This window comes from Sinocyclocheilus anshuiensis, unplaced genomic scaffold (assembly GCF_001515605.1).
Source record: "Sinocyclocheilus anshuiensis isolate Anshui unplaced genomic scaffold, SAMN03320099.WGS_v1.1 scaffold647, whole genome shotgun sequence".
Lineage (NCBI taxonomy): Eukaryota > Metazoa > Chordata > Actinopteri > Cypriniformes > Cyprinidae > Sinocyclocheilus > Sinocyclocheilus anshuiensis.
Genome location: NW_015552606.1, coordinates 776,263 through 798,914, shown reverse-complemented (window position 1 = coordinate 798,914; position 22,652 = coordinate 776,263). Strand labels below are relative to the sequence as shown.

The window sequence follows — 22,652 nt, the reverse complement described above, 5'->3', positions numbered from 1 at the left end:
ACAATAATGTACATTATGTGGAAAATAATGTGTTTTTTGAACCTTAAACCGCATAAACACATTGCATTACACCAAATACACAACATAATGTTCTTTTTAGCAACGTCATATGACCCCTTTAAAACATTATTTATTGCAGTTGTAATTTTGCAGTGTAAATTATTTAATTTGATTTGTAACAGCCTCAGTGTATAGTGAATTTCTTGATCAATTGTAAGAATTTTACATGAAAGATGACGCATACAATGAGGTTGTATTAATAAGGTTAAAAAATATTGTCATTTATAAAGGTAAATAACATCCTGGGGTAAATATTAAAAACAAGATTAAGTATGTAAAAGCTGATAGAACACTGATGAAAATATTGCTTCATAATTAATTGTTTATGGTGTTTACGTGGGGATATTTCGTATGGGATATTGTCTGCTGATATGAAAAGTTCACTGTATATCATAATAAATAGCATTTTTGACAGCAATGATATTTTGTTTTCGTTTTACATTAAGGACATTAAATATTACATATATGTATGTAATATAATGTGTAATTCCATTGCAGGTTTGGTCTTAAATTTCACATAAGGTGGTATTAAAAAGTCTTAAATTTAACTTGTTCATATCTGTAGACACCCTGATTATTATTAATGATGATGATGATCAATAACAATCATTATAATAATTATTATTGACTATTATTATTATTATTATTATTTAAAAAAAATCACCATCACCAATAATATTTAACATCATAATAATAATAGAATAATAATAATCAAAAACAACCATAATAATAATAATAATAATAATTATTATTATTATTATTATTATTAAAAAATAATTACCATCACCAATAATAATATTCTTAACTTTTGTTGTTGTTGTTAGTATTATTATTAAAAATTAACTTTACAATAATAATAATAATAATTAAAAAACATTTAGTTATTAATTAAAACATTTAGTGATATAAGTATTTAATAATAAAAATACATATTGAAAATTTAGCCAAATAATAGCTATATCTACTGATCTGTATAATTCTCTGTCATAGATCAGTGGCTATATCTCATATTTGGTTCATAGCATCCTTAATAATTATCTTCTTTATTTCAGGTTGATATACGGTTTCCTCAGCCAGGTTCTGAGGACCCGAGCAAGGTTACTGTAACCGGACTGCCGGAGAATGTTGATAATGCCACTGACCATCTACTTAACCTGGAAGAAGAATATGTGAGTTGGCAATGCAGAACTGCAGATGCTTCTTTCTAGACAGATATATTCCATCACTTGTGTTTTCTTTTCTTTTGCATTATCACTCACTCATCTTCCCTCTTAGATGTTGAGTGTCACAGAGACAGAGACTATGGCATCTTATATGAAGCCTCCTTCAAAGACGATGGGGACAGGAGGAAATGACGAGGATAACAAAGCTCTAGCTAAAGGCTTTGTTGTGCGGGACGCCCCCTGGAATGCACAAGGCAACAAGGTTTAAAAGTTTGCCACTGTAAAACCTTAATTTCATGTTGTCCCTGTCATCGTCATGTTAACGATTTCCTTTTTCCTCTTTTTGCAACATTCAGGCACCAGACATGAGCAGTGCCGAAGAGTTCCCCACGTTCGGATCTGGAATAGCACCGAAACAGACGTCTGCATGGGGACCCAAAAAGTGCTGAATGAAACACATTTGTTCTGACTCCAGATCTCACATCTCTGGCACTTGAGAACAAGAACACTCTTGTCTTTCTCCTGGTGCGTTTAGTGCCCTTGGAGGAGTTACTTCATTCCTCTCCTACCTTTGCCTGAATAGTTCCTTATCATTTGGTGGATAGATGTTCTTCAACACTCCTCACCTGCCTGCAGGTGGTCACACGTCAGTTCCTGTTGTGCCAGTCTGAAATCACAGAAAGGAACCTCAAGTAGCAGTTACCGTCATTATCCACCTGTTGTTTTCTTGAGTTGGGCGACAAATGGCTAGGCATTGAAGAACGAGGCAGAAGTTTTGTATTTCTTGGACTATTTATTGCAAGAGAACCCCTAGTTCACTGTGTATAAGTTATTTTTTAAGTCCTTGATGGTTTTTACTGTTCTTGCGTGCGTGCGTGCGTGCGTGCGTGCGTGCGTGCGTGAGAGAGAGAGAGAGAGAGAGAGAGATCTATCTAAATGCACCCAGTTTGCTGAATTTTCATTTGACACTGTAAGAGAGATGAAGGCTGGTCAATACTGATCTTTTTAAAAATATTTTCTGTATATATTAGTGTATTTATACGTCTGTTATTTATTGATTTTCTTCAGTGACTGAATATTCAAACTCTGATGAGTGTGAATGGTTTTGAAGCATAAAAAGTATTAGGTATTATTTTGCAATATGCTTGGTTTCTTTTGCTTCAGGAAAATATTTTTTTGTGCGTGTCTTAGTCATAGTTCATTTTACACAAGAAGTGTGTGTGTGTGTTGTGTGATTTACTTTGAATCTCAAGATTTTGTCTATGAATCTGGTGTTTATATTTGAAGTATTTTCCACTTCACCTTTGTCTTTAACTTTTCCAAAGCGCAGGAAATGAAGATTTCCTTTTTCAAACCAGAGCATGCATGAGAAACTTTCAAGATTTCAAATTGAAAGTCTCTGGAAAGCTGTTTATTAATATAAAATGTCACAGTAAAAGATTATAATTAAAGCAACTGTTTTGTGTATTTTGCGACTTTAGAGCCCCCTACAGTTAAGTGAGTGGAATCCACTGTCGTAATTACCCTGGGCTTGAGTGTTGATGCTCTTTATGCGGTACAAACTTACATCCTCCAGAACACAAGTTTAGGGGAAGCGTGAGAAAGAAACAAGCCAGTGTAGTAGCAGAATTTCAAGGTAAAAAAAAAAAACTTAGTTGCTTTAACATGAATGACAAACTCATGCAGATTGCTGGTTCTCAGTTTGCATTTATTTACTTAGTTGATTGGTGTAATTTTTTATGTTAAATTAATGTCTTCATTTACAGAGAGAGCTGTAAGCAGCCATTCATAGGTGGCTCTGTGGCGCTATCAATACATTTCAATGCATTGCTCTGTTTGTTTGAGCATCACAACCAGCCTGTTACAGCAACATTGGCTCAACCAATGGCATGAGTTTGTTCGGATGACTAATAATAGAGGGGGAAGTATTGCATGAAGCTTATTATTTTTTGCAATTCCATGTGGTGGCGCAGAAACTAGTTTTAAGAAACACCTTAAAATTGGGATGTTTTGACATTGAGGGTCATTCCCTGTCCTGCTAGTTGAGTCCTGTGAATCACTGTTGTATGTGGTGTGAACGTATGCTTGTGTACATAGTTGAGTGAAGAACCATCTACAACCAACCGGTGATAGAAACACTATCAGCCTTAAGAAGTTATTGCCATAGGATATTTTTACCAAGATTTGATGACATTGATATGCAACACTGCAATAACATGTCAATTATATATATATATATATATATATATATATTTATATATATGGGTCATTATTTTTGCACTATGGTAATGATAGAAATATTTTTAATTGACATGAAATTTCATGAGATTGAATTAATGGAAGACAGACACATTTTCCATGTGCATAACGGTGATAGAAACACTATCAGCCTTAAGAAGTTATTGCCATAGGATATTTTTACCAAGATTTGATGACATTGATATGCAACACTGCAATAACATGTCAGTGACAGAACTTTCCTACTCCGAATAAAAACCCATTCAAATAAAAGGAAATGTATTTTTGCTTTTCATTATTTCTCAGGTTTTACCTAAATGTCAAAAAGTGAGAAAATAAGGTCATGTTTATAAAATAGATAATCGGTTCAAACATAATTAAATCTAGTTCGATAAATTGTATAATTATATATTACATAAATAGTATAGGCCTACATATGTTTTTAATATATCAATATATTAATATTTATTAATACGTTTATTCAGCATAGACACTTTAATTTGAGCAAAGGTCAGAAAGACATTTCCAATATTTCAAAAGATTTTTATTTCAAATATATGCTGTTCTTTTGAACTTTGTTAATCACAGAACCCTAAAAAATTTATCACCATTTCCATTATATATATATATATATATATATATATATATTTATAAAATATGTAAGAAATCATCTTTCTTGACACTGAAGACTGGAGTAATGACTGCTGAAACTTCAGCATTGCCATCACTATCTATATACATGTGTGGGTGTGTGTGTGTGTGTGAGAGAGAGAGAGATTTGTAATTGTCATAAAATGTAATGAATTAATGGAAGACAGAACGCGATTTCCATGTGCATAATTGTCTCTTTTTTGGATTTTTATTTTCTTACAAACCAGGAAGGTAATGTTAGTGTTATGTAACAGGCTGTACAACACAACGTAAAGACATAAAAATAACACAAACGTGAACAAATAATAAAAATAAAAAAAAGCAGCAATGGGCCGACACAAACCCTGTGTTTTCACATTTTCCGATTTATATAGCAAGCATTTATTCAGACATCGCCCTTGGCAATAAAACAGGATTGCTAATGCAAGATGTCAAACAAATGGATAGATATGCCTTCACAGAGGGTACTGTAAATCTAGATACAATCAAAAGAGAGTTGATTTATTTTTTTTTGTTGCTGTTATTTTTCCAGCAAGAGCTTACATTTGTGCAATCTTAGTCATAAGAGAATACAAAAACAATGGCAATATATCTAGCATGGAGTAAACAATCTATTAAAAACAAATCACATTCCCAGTGTAAACACCAATTCTGGAGTCAGGGATTCGAGTAGACAACTTCCCACAATTCCTCATGAGTCCAGGCACATCTACCCGATAGCTGAATAAACACTTGAATAGGATGTTGAACGCAGAACATAAACAGACCTTTCCATTCAGTTTTTGTACCTGCCACCATTCATTTCAGAAACACTTACATCCTGGTTCTTACACTAAAGTTTGTGAGTAAACAAATGGGCTCAACAGCACACGTTACTTCAGAACAGAAGACAAACTCGAACATAACCTATGTGCAAACAACATCTAAAGCAGTGAAGCATTTCAAACAGAAGACAAGAACTTCCACAGGTGACTGACCTTAAATAATGGACGCGCATTTGGCCAAAACGGACACGCGAATACACGCATAGCCTCATAAACTCTCTTCTCCAGGTCTTTTTAGAGTGCTTGGGTGGGAGGGGCGAAATTATGTTTGTATGCATCCATCCAGTTAAACTATGTACTTTTGTCACAATATAGGTCACATGAAGTGATTTTAGTGGTATGATGGGTTAATCGGAAGAAATGTGAGTTCCACTCCAAAGATGGTTACAGTTATATGTGTATTCACCAGAAAAAAATCTCGCCTTCTCGTCTTTATGTAGCCATTTTAATCCACTTTGCATTTGACTATACACTGTATTTACTGTAATTAGTGAATAAATACACAGCTGTAAGAACCAAAAACAGAGCAGAATCTGTAAACAAAGTAAGCGATGAAATAACAGTAACACTGAGTTTCTTCCTGATTAGGTGATTTCGCTGCATCTTTTATCTTGTTGACATTGTCGTCTTGGTTATTTCCAGGTTGATTTGTCCGTTGCAAGTCTTAAGAAAAACACAAGTATAAATCCAGGGCTGTGCTATGAATAGGTGGTTTTGTGTTGCTTCAGTCCAGTTTTATTTCTGTGAGAACAACAGGCTCTCAAAGCAAAAAACCGAGGGGGGGAGGGGGTGATACATAGATTTAGATGTATGAAGAGACAGAAAAAATAATGGAGAGCCTGCTGAGTGACGGAATTTAATGAGAAAGACTAAAAATCGCCCACCAGTGTCCGAAACATAAAGTGCAGGCAGTGTCTTTGTCTCTGGGTATTATCATCACCCTCCTTCAAACACAAAAAGTATGTCTGAAACATGCAAAGATGAATGAGATTGGGCAGCAAAATAATGCTTAATCCTCAACGTGGGGGGCTGCGCTCAAATTTGGTTGATAGTGAGGAAGATAATGCCTCGAGTCTCTTTTTACTCCACCCGTATGAGCAGGCCGTACAGAAGCGTGCCTCCTTTTTCCTTGGTGATCCAATCGATTTCTGCATTGCTGAATCGAGGGTCAAGGGGCTCGCTGATTCCCAGCGATGTCGGCCCCACTTTGTAGGAGCCTGGCCGCACGCACACCTGGAAGCCCACCTGGGCCTGGTGACAGCGGAGGGAACGTGGGTCTCGGAATCTGTGCAGAAAAGTGTAACTGTCATCATTTTCAAATTCCATTTCTAGACAATCGTGTTATATTCTCTCTGGTCTTTTTCTCTAGAAGCACCGCTGTTGACTTACTGCACTTTGGGGGCAAAGACCTCCAGGCCCGAGTAGCGCATGGTTGGAGAAAGCTGCACACGGGGAATCTCTCGCTCTGGGGCGCTATTCTCCTCGGGCTCCCCGTAGCTGCCGTGACCCTCTGTCTTCACCGGGGACAAGGAGAAAATGGAGGACGATTCTGCTCATGGGAAAACAGAGAAGCTCAGCTGTGCAGATATATTCTGATCTCGCTCTAGCTAATTCACACGTTCATGCATTTCATTATCAGATGATTTGCTGCTTGGCTTTTTTTGCCATTCATCTTGAGTAAACAAAAAGAAAAGAAAAAAACTGGAACAAAACCTACTGTTTAAACAGATTGAATACCAAAAACATAGCAAATAATGGTATTTAATATATTGATGAGACATAATTAAAAAAAAATTCTATACAGTTTTCAATACAATACAACAAATATTACAATATTAATAAATAACATTTTAATATTTCATAAATAACTATTTATTTACTATACATTTAGTTATTATAGTTGTATTATATATATATATATATATATATATATATATATTGCACTACCGTTCAAAAGTTTGGGGTGGGTAAGATTCGTTTTATGTTTTTGAAAGTCTCTTATGCTCAACCAGGCTGCATTAATTGATCAAAAATACAGTACAAACAGTAATATTGTTAAATATTACTACAATTTAAATGAACTGTTGTCTATGTTAATAGATCTTAAAAAGTCACATGATCCTTCAGAAATCCTTCTAATTTACTGATTTGGTGCTCAAGAAACATTTCTTATTATCACAGTGGAAATCAGTTGTGCTGCTTTATATTTTAGTGGAACCCGTGACACATTTTTTTAGCATTTGATTCAAAAACAGTTCTGTTTCAAATAATGTAAATGTATTTACTGTCACTTTCAATCAATTTAATGCAACTTCGCTGAATTAATTAACTTAAAAAATATATATATTTCCAAATATCTAAAGGAAAAATTATTTTCAAATGATAAAAATTTGCTTAGCAGTTACCAACCTGACAAGAGTTGATTATGGTCCAGGATGCGTCTAAGGGAGCCGACACTAGTGCCATGGTACGCAATATGCCACTTCTTGAAGGCATTAGAGACTTCACAGTGGGTCTTGATCCTGTTAAAATACAGACAAGAGCTCTTTTTAAGTAATTAATACTGCTACAACTAAAAAAAATTGCACATTTTCAGAGCTTGATTACTGAGTTGAATTAAAAATAACTGACTGGAGTGCAAAGCGGCACCAGCCGAATGGCAGAGCGTAGTCTCTGGGAGGCTCCCCTCGCTTGTAATAGGCCTCATCACCCCTTAGTTTGTGACAGGACTCACAGTAACACAGGTTGTATTTAGCATCCTCATTAAAATAACCATCTGAAAGAGGATAGAGTGGGAGACGGAGAAAGCAAATGTTCATAATCAGAAAAGTTCTGCAAAAACTGCTACTAATAGGTCCACATTGAATCTGTGGCCACAAAGGATTATTTGTGGGTGTGAGGTATAATGCAGCTGTACCGGGCAGTGTGAGCAGTTCTTTGAATCTGGAGCATAGCGCCTGGTACTCGCACGTTTTATTGGGGTTGACCTCTGGAGGAGGCGTCCAGCAGACACTCTCCTTTATACCTGTCACAAACAGACAGACAGAACAAATGTGTTTAAAGCAGAGTCACACTACAACCACTGTAAGACATGGGGTCAAAATCTCACGTACCATCTACCATATCAGCCTTCTCCATGTCCCCTTGACAACGCATGTCTCCTCTCTCGCCACCAACCACCGACACGTGATTTGTCACTATAGTGACCTGAGAATACAACACCAACAAGAGACAATCATTTCCTGTGCATCCAATCAAAGCTTTCATATAGAGAAGCTATTATGAATTTAAAAAAAAATAATAATAAAAATAAATACATATATATATATATATATATATATATATATATTATTTTATTTTTTATTTTTTTTCATCAATATATTAACATAGGGCTTTAAAGATGTAAAGTAAAGTAAAAAAAAAAAGTACTCAAATTACTAATTTTCTGTGATGGGCAGGGCAAACAAAGATACTGAATATTATGTAAATAATAACAGTAACAAAATGTTTAATGAAAAAATATAAATATTCTCTGACACTTATAAAAAGATGCTGGTAAAAATATTCAGATTACTAATTTTTGTGGTAGGGTCTGAGAAAGTCAACATATTCTGTTACACCAAATACACAAAATAATGATCTTTAAAAAAGCATCATATGACCCCTTTAATGAAAAATAGAAATATTTTCTCACAATTGCAAAAAGATGTTTGTAAAGAAGAAAATTACTCAAATCCTTTTTTTTTGTAATGGGGCCTGTAAAAATGTTGGCAGGATAAGTAAAAATATTAAATATAATAATAATAATAACAACAACAACAATGTTTAATGAAAATAAATATTTTCTCACATTTACTCTCTCATGATTAATCTATTTTTTTGTGGTGTAGTCTGTGAAAATGTTAGCAGGGGAAGTAAAAAAAATAAATAAAAAAAAAACTTTTTGTTGAGGCCTGATTTAGGATATTACAGTCAAAAGTACTGACCTGTTCACACTGGCCATAAAGGTCAATGAGGGGATAACAGGGGCTCGGGATGTCCTGGGCTGCTACGCCCTGATCCATGCCGTTAACAAACAGATGGAGACAACCACTGCTGTCCACCAAAAGCCCCAAAACTGTCCCTTCTGGACAGGTGTCCAGGTTAGGACCATAGTTCTCACAAATCTGAGGATATGAGAGAGAGAGAATGAAGTTAGGAACTGAAATGAATACTGTAAATCTTAGAAGGAAACAGGATTTTAAAAATCAGGAAAGGGAAAGGAAAGAAGTTGAAAAACTAACATGAAAGCAATGAAGTGAAATGAGAAAAGAAAACAAAACAAGGATGTGAAGATCAGGGAAAGGAGGATGAAAGAACCAAGCAAATGAAGTGACATCACCTTCAACGAGTTGTGGAAAACAGAGTCTCGTTGCAGTAGCCAGACTGAGCGTTTAAGGCAGCAAGCTGTGGAAGGGAAGTTGAGGCGGTCTGGCGAATGACCAATCACACCCAGTGACAGGGAGGACGTCCATGATGGATTCAGACGGTCTATCTGAAACTGAGGAAGAACAACAATTAGCGTCACACAGACACGGTTTTTCACTTCCAAACACACTTACACACAAAAACACACACCTGGAAGAGCTGCTGGCGGGGCAAAGCTTGAGCGGTGACCAAAAGACCCTGGTTGTAGCTGGACACCCGGGCGGCAGTCAGGTTCTGATTGGACAGCTGGATATTTTTTCCATGATTCTCCAAAAACATCATGACTGTGGGCACCAGGGCAGGCTCATTCTCACACTGAGAGTTGAAAAAAAAATTACCAATAAAGCTTGACATTAATATACAAGCTTCAAAATATGATCCTCTAAGATGGCACACCTCTCTGACAGGAGTGCTGTCCTCCTCTCCCTCGCTGCAGCTGTCAGGCGAGAGTGAGGGAGCTTTCACACTTCCAGAGTCCTCAACTAGTGTGGAGCTGACGATGGACACGGCCATCACCTTTCCATACAGGTCCAAAACAGCATATACGTTCTGAAACATGCAGTACAAACATGGATGAGCAAACTGGACAACAGAAAAATTTGACATACAGATATACATTAACAGATATAGCGGCATACTTGTACCTTTGCCACTGCAGTGGCTGCTGGTCCCATGTCTTCTCCATCAATGAGAATGTGCATGGTATCGTCACTGCATCTCTTCACCCCAACACGATTTCCCACCTATATTAGAATGGAGGTGTTAAGGCCCTGATATACTCACGACGAAGTACTGTTTCGTTCTTCGCTTAGGGGTAAAAGGAAGTTTGATATACGCAAGCATTGATTGAAATGAAACATTAATTGTGAAATTAATGTTTAATTTCAACATTAATACTGTTAGCGAACATCCTGACGCCAACCCACCACCAAGCCGCTCATCTGACTTTGACGGACTGAACAGAAGAAAAAAACCGTAGAAGGTTTCCACGTCAAAGAAGGCAGAGCCCCGGAGCACACCAACCATGGACCAATGGTAGTTCACTTTGTTAAGCTGTTTTGAACTCCAAATGAATTTCGTTATGGGCTCTCTTTTTTCCGAAATTACATTATATTAGTTTGTTCTTCGATTTTGCTTGAAGTATATTGTGGTCTTTAGAAGAAATTGTTTATAAGCAGACTCATACAATTGAACAAATCCACCACTTGTGTTGGTTTATTAGAAATATTGTGTAAAATTCTTGAGACGTGTTTTTAAATGTTGGGACTATTTTTTACTCAACAACTAGACACTAAAAAAAAATAACGCATAATTCAATGGTCCAAAAAAAAAACAAAAAAAAAAAACAGCATATTAGAATGATTTCTGAAGGATCAAGTGAAAAGTGATGAAAATTCAGCTTTGCCATCACAGGAGTATATTACATTTTAAAATGTATTCAAATAGAAAACGTTTATTTTATATTGTAATAATATTTTATAATATTACTGTTTTTACTGTATTTTTGAATACTCAAGCTCTTTAAAATCAGGTGGATTCTGATTTATTGTTCATTTGTTGGAAAAAATCATTCTAAAAGGGATTCCAGTGATATCCTTTCTCTTTCATCCTTATAGCTGTGGTGTGGACTTCCCTTTTCTCATAGGATTAGAACAAATGTTAAAACTTTACACTTACAGTTCTTGTCATTGGTATGCATGTGCCTGTAATCTCTTACCGTGAGCCGATCCAGAGAACAGCCATAGTTCTGTCTCTGCAGCACTCCGTTGCGTCTGACCTCGGAGCCAGCGAGTACCCAGGTGACCTTTGACCTGAGCTGGGTAAGCGAAGGAGAGAGGCCGCTGAGAGGACAGGATGGTAGGTCAGGGGGCTGCAGGGTGGTCAATCCCACATGAAGGGAACCGGACCATTTGTCATCTACCTTGTTAATTTTCACCTAAAGAGAAGAACAACAGGACCATTTATGAATAAGACAGTAACATTTCTGGTAACATTTGTTAAAGGTATAGTTCACCCACAAATTAAAATTCTGTCATCATTTACTCACCCTTAAGTTTTTCCAAACCTGTATGAGTTTCTTTCCTCTGCTGAACACAAGAGAAGATATTTTGAAGAATGCTGAAAAAACAGTAGCCATTGACTTCCATAGTATAAAAAAATACTATGGAAGTCAATGGTTGTTTGGTTACCAGCATTCTTCAAAATATCTTCTTTTGTGTTCAGCAGAGGAAAGAAACTCGTACAGGTTTGGAATGACATGAGAGTGAGTAAATTATGACAATTTTCATTTTTAGGTGAACTATTCCTTTAACATTAGTTAACTACATTAGTTAACATGAACCGACAATGGAAATATACTTCTGAAGTATTTCTTAATCTTAGTTCATTTTAATTTCAACATTAACTAATGCATTATTCAAATCAAAAGTTGTATCTGTTAATATTATTTAAGGAGGAACTGCTGTATTTTTATTAACTAATGTTAACAAAATTAATAAATACTGTAACAAACGTATTTTCCATCATTAGTTAATGTTAGTTAATATATTAATAATCTAATTGGGCCTTATTGTAAAGTGCTAACACATTTTTTATTTCATTTTTTTTCCCCAGTTGTAAATTAAAGCACATCCTACATCTCACCTCAAACACCTCATCGGTCTTGAGCTCCTTCGCGCTAAACACGATTCCATGGGCATATCCATCAACCCTCAGCGCTTGACAACCGTCTCCTAATAACACCACATTCTTACCATGTTTGCTGTGCAGGCGATGAGCAACCCCTGCCACTAGAGGGTGACAAAGACATAAAAGTAGACCAAAACATATGATCCTGTTTACAACTGGTGTTGGTGACATGAATGTTCAAATATTCAATCCTAATAAATGAATACTGCCTCAAATGCAAAAATAATGTTAAAAATATAATACCTGGAGAGTGTATGGGGAAGCTCTTCTCAGTGATGTTACTGGTACACAGACTGTTATCTAATGGCCCCGATGAGCTTGTAATGGACACTTGCACACACTGACCATAGAGATCAACCACAGCGTATATTTCTAAAAAAAAAAAGGACAGAAGAAAAGAAAGGAGGGAGATGTTAGACATTACTAAATTCTGAAATATCAGTGTTGCATAAAGTTGACAATTACCTGGTGGCAGCCCGGTACAAGCTACACCCTGGTCAAGCCCGTTGATGAAGTAATGCAGGTCTCCACTAGCTGCACGCATCATCCCAATCCTGGAGCCAGTCGTCAGAGAGTCCAAGTCACAGCCGTAGTTATTCCTCATGGTATTCCCATCCTGCATGATCGCTGTGCCGCTACAGAAGAGAAAGAGCAAAGAGAGATGTAAGGTATCACGTCTGGCAAAAAAAGGATTTTGAATCCATTAACCAAGAGCTCACCTCAACATCCATGTGTCATAGTCAATGTCAGTCATCGTATTTGGGAACTCCAGTTCTTCTGGTCTGATTACGGTTACTCCTGTGAAAAACACAAACCAACAACAGTTTCTTATTCAGGATCCATTGAAAAAATTAATAATATAAACAGAACTAAGTGATTTTTGGAAATAATAATATTTGATTCCTTTTAATATTTCTAGAACCAGTATTTTTCTACTGATTTAGAACACCAAACGAAACAACTATGTTTCCTGCTAGGGCTGTCGCGATTCCTCGATTCAATTCGACTACTCGGTTTAAAAAAAACTAAACGATTACATTTTGCCCGCGTCGAGTAATCGGCAAAATACTGGAAGTGGCGCATTTCACAGACGAGAATCCATGAAAATCATTATTAGACCGTCTTCCAAGGCTGCGTGACATATTCAACTCATTTAAAAATCATAATGCTATTGTGAATTCGCAAACGCTATGATTCAATTAAATAAATATATGCAATGCCAGTTTAATATATGCGCTTTCATTTTTTACATGTAGGTTACATACGTGCATCTCAGTTCACAGTAAATGCTGCTCCACACGAACTGTTATCATTTACATGCGTGGAGCGTCTCAAACTCCATCTCTGCATATTGCTGTGAGTTTGGGTTTATTATAACATTCATCTGGGAATGCAATGTGCGCCATTTCATCAGATTTGTAAGGTAAATAATTTATAAACCCCGCGACTTTTATTAATAAAATGGCTTAGATACTGGATCACTGCGCTATATTCCTCAGCAACGAGGAGGTAAAAGCTCTGTTTAAGTAACTAAACTCAGAACTTCATTGTTTATAGAGAGAGACGCACAGACGCAGGTAATTCACACACACACACAACTGTCATCTTTCTCTCTTTCGAACAAACAATCGATAATTAATTCAAATAAATGTTATAATTCATTCAAATAAATGTGATCTAACTGCACTATTTCATCTGTGTCTGATTTGAAGCGGGCAGAATGCTAGAGCTAAGGAGCCGTAACGTTAACTGACAAAAATAACCGTCATTTTTACCCATTCGGTCAAATATTGCGCTGCATAGAGCAATACTACTTTTTAACTTGTCCATAACTTGGCAAATGACCATGGAATAAGCGGGATAATCAACGGCTTGCCATGCATTAAAGGATTTTAAATGGGTTTTTTTGGGTCAGGTGGTTCTTTGCCTCCACATTGTGCATTTAAAATCCTTTAATGCATGGCAAACCATTGATTGTCCCTTACTTAATTGCTATTATATGTATTTGAAGTCATTTTAAAGGCTATTGTTCGCTAAGGTCTATTTTTATTACTACAAAAATATTCATTATAAATTAGCCGATTACTCGGTTAATCGTCAGAGTAATCGACAGATTACTCATTACCAAAATAATCGTTAGTGACAGCCCTATTTCCTGCACTACAGCATGAACAGCTGTACTCCAATTTCCAAAACATGACTCTTATGAACCAGTTATTTTTAGTGAATAAAATACATCGTTTTTTTTTTTTGTAAATCAGTGGTATTTCTGTAGTGAATCAGTTGTATTTCTTAAGTGAATCGGGGCAATTTCTTTAGTGAATTGGTATTTCTTTAATGAATCAGAGGTATTTCTTTAGTGAATCAGAGGTATTTCTTAAGTGAATCAGAGGTATTTCTTAAGTGAATCGGGGCAATTTCTTTAGTGAATTAGCTGTATTTATTTAGTGACTCTGTGGTATTTCTTAAGTGAATCAGGGCCACTTCTTTAGTGAATTAGAGGAGTTTCTTTAGTGAATCAGTGATATTTCTTAAGTGAATCAGGGCAATTTCTTTAGTGAATTAGCTGTATTTCTTTAGTGACTCTGTGGTATTTCTTAAGCGAATCAGGGCCACTTCTTTAGTGAACTAGAGGAGTTTCTTTAGTGAATCAGTGGTATTTCTTACATGAATTAGGGCTATTTCTTTAGTGAATTATCAATATTTCTTTAGTGACTCTGTGGTATATATGTTTATAAGCAACTGAAAAAAGCACAAATGTCAGGGCATGCCAAAACTTCTCCAGGGCCCCAAAACACCCTTAGACCCCAGAGGGTTAAGTAAATCAGGGTATTTCTTTAGTAAATTAGTGGTATTTCTCTAGTGAATCATTGGCATTTCTTTAATGAATCAGAGGTATTTCTTTGGTGAATCAGTGCCATTTCTTTAGTGAGTCGGTGGTATTTCTTTAGTGAATCAGTGCCATTTCATTAGTAAACAGTGTTTAGTTAATCAGTGCTATTTCATTTGCGAATCAAAGGTATTTCATAAATTAGTGGGATTTCTTTAGTAAATCAGTGGAATTTCTGTACTGAATCAGTGGTATTTCTTTAGTGAATCAGAGTTTTATATAAGCTGACCTGCTTCTATTGAGCCTGACCAGCGATCCACCATTTTCTGAATTACAATTTCAAAGAGCTCTCCATCCCGAAGGCACCTGTTCAGTGAGACACAAAAGCATAAAATATTAATTTAATTGATGGCCGATCCATCAAGACCAACCAGCATAATCTAAGCACTTAAGAGTTCATGCTAAAACAAAAAAAGTAACCTGTTTGAAATAACAATGGCATCGTTAAACTCGCTGCGGCAGTTCTGCCTAAGTGCCGTTCGGCCACCATTGGTGATGACTGCGTTTGTTCCGTGTAGCTGATGAAAGCGCAGGTCGTTGGCAGCTGTAGCTCCCGAGACTGAACATGGGCTACCAGGAGACATCGCAGTAGGGCCCTCAGAGCTGTCATCAGGCAAGGGAGGGAGATCGGCTAAAAGAGCGAGAGAAGGGGTTTTTTAAAAGTCTGTTGACACCGGAGTACTTCAGGGTGTCTACCATCCATCCACCCATTTCTACTACTCTTCTCCTTATTGCTCTCACCCATATCATCCATGATGGTGGCCTGGGCAGCCTGTCCATACAGGTCCACCACTGCATACACGCTGGGTGGAACATTCCAGGCTGCGGGGCCTTGAGGCACTCCATTCACAAAGAAATGCAAACTCCCATCCTCCTTTCGGACAACTCCCACTGTATCTCCAGCCTATAGATTTTCGCATGAGGCACATGAATATAAAACCAGCTAAACCAGGATAAGTTCCCAAAAATCTACTCTTATAATTAACAGAATAGGCATAAAAGTCTCAATTCACCCTGGTGACAGTTCTGTCAAGTGTCAAAAAGATCTTAAAAAGGCATTTGGAACAGGGTGAAATTTAAGACACTACTGGGTTTAGTTAAACCAACATGGCTATAGTTGTCTTTTTTATAATTTTTGGGGCTTGGCAGATGTGGTCACTAGTGATTAATTTTTTATTAAAACCAAAACCGAAGTTTTCATTAATCTGAAAATTGTAATTAAATTTGGGTAACTGAACTCATTTAGGGTGTTGTGTTCAAAGGTGATAAACTTTCATAGAGAAGTTCTTTGGCAATGAGACACCTTGCGATATTTCAGCTGAACAAATTCTACATTTTGGTACTCTAGGATCCTTTTTGGATTACGATGAAGTGCATCCACACTGCTGGCATGTTTACTGGCTGTTGCTTATCCATGTTGTGTACATAAAATACACTTTGTCAGTCACAACTGTTTCAGCCAAATGTTTTCAGTTGCCAAAATTTCAGTGCATCACTAGTGGTCACTAGGGCTGTGCAAAAAATCAATGCGATTTTCATGCGAATCTCGTCAGTAAAGCCACTTCTGGTGACTAGTAGGAAAACTCCAGCACGTGCTTTCAGATGGACTAGATTCGCATGAAAATCGCATTCGATTTTTTGCCCAGCCCTAGTGGTCACTATGAACGTGTTGTATAAAAAGCTGTTTGAAGGTTTTTCCAAAATTCTTCTTTTCTATTCACAATACTGATTTGGAATGACACTTTCTTAAGAAGATTGAAAATAGAAGTAAAAAGTTTGAGCAGGGTTGCAAACTCACTTTTAGGCGGTCCAAGTTGTGCCCGTATTCATCAAGAATTGTAGTTCCGTTGTGCATGACACCATTTCCTGTCATCATCCAGGTTCCTGTGGAGATATCGGTGCATTAGATTAGCTATCTGCCAACACTCATGCATTTTACATTTGATGCTATAGGTAATGTGGCCTTGACTCACAGACACTTTAATCAGTCAGCTGTGCTTTCAATTGTGACCTGTGGGTGTAACTGTGTGTCAGCATCTTACCTGAGCGCAGATTAGTCATGGTTGATGGTAGCTGAAGATAGGCGGGGTTATGAGTAGTCACGCCAATCTCTATAGAGCCCGCCCATTTGTCCACCATTTTGTCGATGCGTACCTGGAAAACCTCATTGGAGTGCAACGGACGGTTGCTAAGCACAACGCCGTGGTTGAAGTCATCCGTCGCACTGTGCCAGAGAATAACATTTCACTCAACTGCCACTGAAATGATGCAGTGGCCCTATTAATGCAGTAGGTAGAGATCAGTTAATTAATTTTTGGATTAAATGAACTCACTGAGGCCGTAAAGCAGTGCGGCCATCACTGATGATTGCAGCCTTCTGCCCACAGTTTGGATGGAAGAGCAAGCGGTCTGGGACATCAGGCTCAGGGGTCAATGAAAGAGCAGGCCGAGGCCGGCCCACGTCAGGTGACAACGCCCTCATGATGGCATTGTTGCGACGTAAACGGTCACTATGGTTATGATTGTGGACAATGGTGACCTTTACTGCCATGCCATAGAGATCCACCACTCCATACACTACACCAGGGGTCTGATTGGCTGCAACCCCTATGACATCATTTCGGAAAAGTATTTTAGAATAATCTGAACCGTGTGTGAATTTATTATCACCGAGATCTGAAATTCCACCTTGATCTATGCCATTAATGTAGAAGTGCAGAGCTCCACTGGCTTTCCTCATCAGCCCTATGAGATCTCCCTCCTATAAATGACAACAACATAAAAAGCATTATGGGCATGTTGTGTATAAATAAACAAAAGCAATCACCTTGAGTATTAAACTGCATAAGATAATCTTAAGACTCACAGATCCAGCTGCCAACTTACCTGGAGTTCATCCAGGCTGAATTCACAGTATTCCCGACGAGTCCCCTTCCCATTGGTTAAAATCCCACAGCCACTCATCATGATTGTGCCTTAAAGACAATAAGAATGTGATGAATACTAAGATTTAGACACATGTGCCTGCTATGTATATTGTCATGATTCTGTGAGAACTGCCGATTGATTTGATTACATGACAGAATAATAAAATGTACCTGAACGTAAATTGGTCATTGTTGCAGGGTAGTCAAGATTATTTGGGTTGTGGGTTGTCACTCCAATCTCAATGGAACCAGACCATTTATCCACCAGCTTGTCAATGCGAATCTGAAACAGACAAGTGCCGCAATATAATCAGAGGTGTATAGTACATGAGTAATTGTTCTTTTACTATATTTTTTCATTTGTTTTGTATAATTGTTGTATAATTATTTTAAGGATCATATCATTATTAATTAGTTGTATTATGTTTGTACTTTAAGGAATTTGATACATTATTTTACGAATCAAAGTTACTTTAATTAGAAAACCTTCAGTCAATTTACAAGGGTGAAAAATAAAACATTTTACTTTTTATGTTCAAATACTTGATATTATACTAAATTAAGATTGGTAAGATTTTTTATCGCTTTTGAAAGAAGTCTCTTATGCTCACCTAGGCTGCATTTATTTGATCAAAAATATGTGACATTGGGAAATATTATTACAATTTAAAAAGCAGTTTTCCATTAATACATTTTAAAATGTCATTAATTCCAGTAACGACAAATCTAATGTTATTTTAATATTCTGATTTGGTGCTCAAGAAACATTTCTTATTATTATCAATGTTGAAAACAGTTGTGCCGTTTATTAATTTTGTGAAAAAATGTGATGCATATTTTTTTTTGGTCAGGATTCTTCGAGGAATAGAAAGTTAAAAAGAACAGTATTTAATTCAAACATATATTTTGTGAAATTTGTCTTTACTGTCACTTCTGATCAGTTTAATGTATCCTTGCTACACCTATTTAAAAAATAAATAAATAAAATAAACTATATACCTCAAACATTTCGTTGTGTCTGAGTGGTCGATTTGTCATGACGACTCCGTTATTGAACTCATCCAGTGGTCTCCTCCTTTCTGCTGTCTTATTGTTGTTGCTTAGCTTGATCAGCGTGCCACACTTCTCATGGAACAGCAGCGCATCATTGGTTGTCATGCCGCCAGTGGCCACCCCCAGTCCCGCCACCCCACCAGAGCTCCCAGCTGGGCTGCTATTGCTGCTACTGCCTCCACCTGCCCCTCCGCCGCCAATGCCGCTGTCGCTTCCTGTTCCTCTGCCTCCACCACTACTTCCTGTGCCGCCCCTGGAGGAGTCAGAGACTCCCACTCCCACCCCCAAGTCCTCTCCACCCTCTTCCTCCGAACGATAGAGAGAGACAATGGCATTGTTGAACACATCAAATAACTGGTGCTCAGTCAAAACTGGGAGAAAAAAAAAAGTGTAAAAAAGACCAAAAGATATAATAAACCACAATGACATTGCAGATTTACAAAGATAAATAACTGAGGCTGGTTTTAAAAGTGACATACCACTATCAGGCTCAAAGTTGTTTGGAAATTTGTCAGGCCGACTGTGCGTCCTTGACGCCTCAGGCACTGATAAGAAAACAATACAGAGAAAATTTGTTCATTACAACTGAGCTAATAACATATTAGAGTGCCATGATAAAGAAAAGCAAAAATCTTTAAAAATCAAGTTTAAAAATATATATATATTTTTTTTAGAAATTTACAGTTTGTATTCATGTTATTCTCAGCACTTTCAAGAAACGTTTCCAATAGAATGACTCTAAAAATGTAATGTGGTGTAACCATCAAGTAAATTGTAATGGCAAATTTTATTTACACCTTGAATACATGTGAGTGTACTAGGGCTGCACGATAAATCGCATGCGCTTTCTGACAAGATGCGCGTTAAATATCGCATGTGATTTATCGTGCAGCCCTAGAGTGTACACATATTAATTCTTTTCAAAAAAGTATTAAAATATGAAATATATTTTTCCTGATTAAAAAAGGTATCTTGGATTTAAAAAGGGTCATGAATTATTAATTAATAAATATCATTAAGCTTTTGGGGAGTCAGAATGCATATTTCTGAACGTTTCAAAGCACCACATGACTTTTTTTGCAGACAAAAGCTTTTCAAATATCAGTTAACAGTTGTGTTAGCATTTGACACAACTACTTGAAATCCTTTCTATCACACTATACAGTGTGGTCTAGTTTTACCTTCCTCTGCTGATCCATTCATTATGGCTGTTGTAGCACCAGCTGCAGACAGCACGATTGCTCCAGCCCCATCTTCGTGGCTACGGCAAGCATCTGCCATTATGGACACCGGTTGTGTCGACACCACCTCATCCTCCACCTCTTCATCCTCTTCCCCATCTACTTCAGGTGGGGGTTCACAGCTTACCACAGTCACTTGGGTACACTTCCCATAGAGGTCCACCACGGCCCACAAACGAGAAGGAAGTCCACTTGCCGCCGTGCCACAGTCCTGTCCGTTCACCCACAGATGCAGTTCTCCTTTCCCATTCCGCTGGATCCCCACACGGTCCCCTTCCCCTAGCTGGTCCAGGTCTCGACCGTACTCCTCCAGGACTGAGCGACCGTCCTTTAGCACAGAGCAGCCGGACACGATCCACGAGCCCCCCTTCAGCCCTGTGGCACTGCTGGGAAATTCCAGACCGGCTGGGTCCAGCGCAGTCACTCCGATCTCTATAGAACCGCTCCACGAGTTAACCTGGACCAAAGGGAATAGAAATGTGAGTTAGTTAAATGTTAGTCAATCCCTTTATAAATGATCTCAGAAGTCTCAGAACCATGGTGCATGGTGAGCCATGGGGCTTAAATGAGTTCCACAAGTTCAAGCCAGGCCTGCAACATATTACGGTCTTAGTTCCCCTGTCTTCTCTCAATAGTGTTATTACATTTAATGTATAATAATATATATATATATGTATATATATATATATATATATATATATATATATATATACATACACAATGTTTGGGTTCAGTAAGATTTTTTTTTTTTTAAGTATTGAATTGATCAAAAGTGACAGTAAAGACAAGTAGGCTATAATGTTAAAAGATAGATTATTAGAATTATTTCTGAATGATTATGTGGCACTGAAGCCTGGAGTAATGGCTGCTGAAAATTCAGCTTTGCCACCACAGCAATAAATTACATTTGAAAAATATTCAAATAGAAAGTGTTTTTTTTAACTGTAATACAATTTTACAATATTACTGTTTTTACTGCATTTTTTATCAGATAAATGCAAGCATTTGAAGAAACTTCTTTCAAAATTTTTTGATTGGTAGTATGTATAAGAATTTTCTAGGTTCAGTATAACTATTACCACAGAGAAAAAAAAAAAGAAAAAAAAAGTTTATAGTAATCCACAATTGAAGTCCATAGAGAAGATATTTAAAGCAAATATGTGAAACATATAGTTATGTTAAAGAAATTATTTTCATTTCTAACATTAATTATTAATTAATATTAATTACATATCAATTATACTAATTTGTTATGCCCCGTCTAGGGTAAAGATGCAACATGAAAGAGTACGACCAGTGTTAAAGTGTTTAAAAAAAAACAAAAAAAAACAACAACAACAAGGAGCAGTATTTTAATGAGCACAATGGGTTTACAGTACACCTGGGGGAATTTTAGCTTCGTGAGCAGACAAGGCCAAAATAAACAAAAATCACCTAATTCTTATACCTCTAACTACCCTCGTTCACAAAATAAAATAAAATACAATTACTTCCCTGCCTCCCTATTCAAAAACAATAAATAAAAGGTTCCAACAAAAATGGCGTCGGTCTCCCTAAATCCCCAAAACGTTATGTACAATTATTTACAAAGGTGAGCAAACAGGTCCAAACAGGAGCAATCGAGAATCAAGGTCAAAGATAGACTTGTGCCGGTATTCGGTAAGGCGATATATCACGGTAATGAATATGCACGATATTGTTATCGTGGGCACTTCTAAATACCGTGAATAATTATATATTACAAATTATTCAGAATTTTGAATGCATTTTAAGAATACTTTTCCCATCAACTGGTCAAAATGCACAACACCGCTGTTGAAAGCGTTTTGATTCTTTATTGTTCGGTCACACTTTACATTAGGGCTTCATTAGTTAACATTAGTTAATTAATTAGTTAACATAAACTGCCAATGAAAAATTCTTCTGAACATTCATTAATCTTAGGTATTCCGATATTTAATAACAGGTTGTTAAAATCGAAAGTTGCAACTGTGTTATTTAATGAGCTAACATGAACTAAGACTTGTATTTTTTTAACAAAGATTAATACCTTCTGTAGCAAATGTAGCTATTGCTCATTGTGAATGTTAAAGGGTTAGTTCACCCAAAAAGGAAAATTAGCCCATAAATTACTCACCCTCAAGTCATCCTAGGTGTATATGACTTCATACGTGTATTCTTTTGCACTTTAATCTGTGTAAAACTTTTAACTTTATACATTTTTCTGTATTGCTTTATTGCATTTAAATGTGCAGTTATTTTTGTTATAAGAAAAAAGTTATTAAACCTGTTATACTGTATTATAACAGCACTTAAAAAAAAAACAAACTAAATTTCAATACCGTGATTAGACTTGTGCCGGTATTCGGTGATGCGATATATCACGGTAATGAATATGCACGATATTGTTATCGTGGGCACTTCTAAATACCGTGAATAATTATATATTA

At 36.7% G+C, this 22,652-nt stretch overlaps 2 protein-coding genes across 2 annotated transcripts in view; one reads left to right on the top strand and one right to left on the bottom strand.

Moving 5' to 3' along the window:
• Positions 1 to 2,451, top strand: part of LOC107665859 (vigilin-like) — a 23,852-nt gene extending 21,401 nt beyond the window's left edge. The window contains exons 31-34 of the mRNA XM_016456917.1: positions 1,113 to 1,229; positions 1,336 to 1,485; positions 1,580 to 2,090; positions 2,439 to 2,451. Coding sequence (XP_016312403.1) covers positions 1,113 to 1,229; positions 1,336 to 1,485; positions 1,580 to 1,672 — 360 coding nt within the window. The 3' untranslated portion in view covers positions 1,673 to 2,090; positions 2,439 to 2,451. The remainder of the gene's footprint in view (positions 1 to 1,112; positions 1,230 to 1,335; positions 1,486 to 1,579; positions 2,091 to 2,438) is intronic.
• Positions 2,452 to 4,627: 2,176 nt separating this feature from the next.
• LOC107665870 (neuralized-like protein 4) overlaps positions 4,628 to 22,652 on the bottom strand; it is a 24,652-nt gene continuing 6,627 nt past the window's right edge. Inside the window, exons 2-29 of the mRNA XM_016456923.1 lie at positions 20,143 to 20,659; positions 19,441 to 19,506; positions 18,908 to 19,332; positions 18,080 to 18,191; positions 17,868 to 17,956; positions 17,670 to 17,742; positions 17,315 to 17,588; positions 17,024 to 17,205; positions 16,780 to 16,865; positions 15,723 to 15,885; positions 15,402 to 15,612; positions 15,211 to 15,287; positions 12,811 to 12,889; positions 12,557 to 12,726; positions 12,335 to 12,463; positions 12,047 to 12,192; positions 11,121 to 11,339; positions 10,048 to 10,146; positions 9,800 to 9,952; positions 9,554 to 9,718; positions 9,318 to 9,476; positions 8,923 to 9,102; positions 8,050 to 8,143; positions 7,854 to 7,961; positions 7,568 to 7,712; positions 7,346 to 7,458; positions 6,326 to 6,485; positions 4,628 to 6,221 (exon numbers count right to left, since the gene is read on the bottom strand). Coding sequence (XP_016312409.1) covers positions 6,017 to 6,221; positions 6,326 to 6,485; positions 7,346 to 7,458; positions 7,568 to 7,712; positions 7,854 to 7,961; positions 8,050 to 8,143; positions 8,923 to 9,102; positions 9,318 to 9,476; positions 9,554 to 9,718; positions 9,800 to 9,952; positions 10,048 to 10,146; positions 11,121 to 11,339; positions 12,047 to 12,192; positions 12,335 to 12,463; positions 12,557 to 12,726; positions 12,811 to 12,889; positions 15,211 to 15,287; positions 15,402 to 15,612; positions 15,723 to 15,885; positions 16,780 to 16,865; positions 17,024 to 17,205; positions 17,315 to 17,588; positions 17,670 to 17,742; positions 17,868 to 17,956; positions 18,080 to 18,191; positions 18,908 to 19,332; positions 19,441 to 19,506; positions 20,143 to 20,659 — 4,599 coding nt within the window. The 3' untranslated portion in view covers positions 4,628 to 6,016. The remainder of the gene's footprint in view (positions 6,222 to 6,325; positions 6,486 to 7,345; positions 7,459 to 7,567; positions 7,713 to 7,853; positions 7,962 to 8,049; positions 8,144 to 8,922; positions 9,103 to 9,317; positions 9,477 to 9,553; positions 9,719 to 9,799; positions 9,953 to 10,047; positions 10,147 to 11,120; positions 11,340 to 12,046; positions 12,193 to 12,334; positions 12,464 to 12,556; positions 12,727 to 12,810; positions 12,890 to 15,210; positions 15,288 to 15,401; positions 15,613 to 15,722; positions 15,886 to 16,779; positions 16,866 to 17,023; positions 17,206 to 17,314; positions 17,589 to 17,669; positions 17,743 to 17,867; positions 17,957 to 18,079; positions 18,192 to 18,907; positions 19,333 to 19,440; positions 19,507 to 20,142; positions 20,660 to 22,652) is intronic.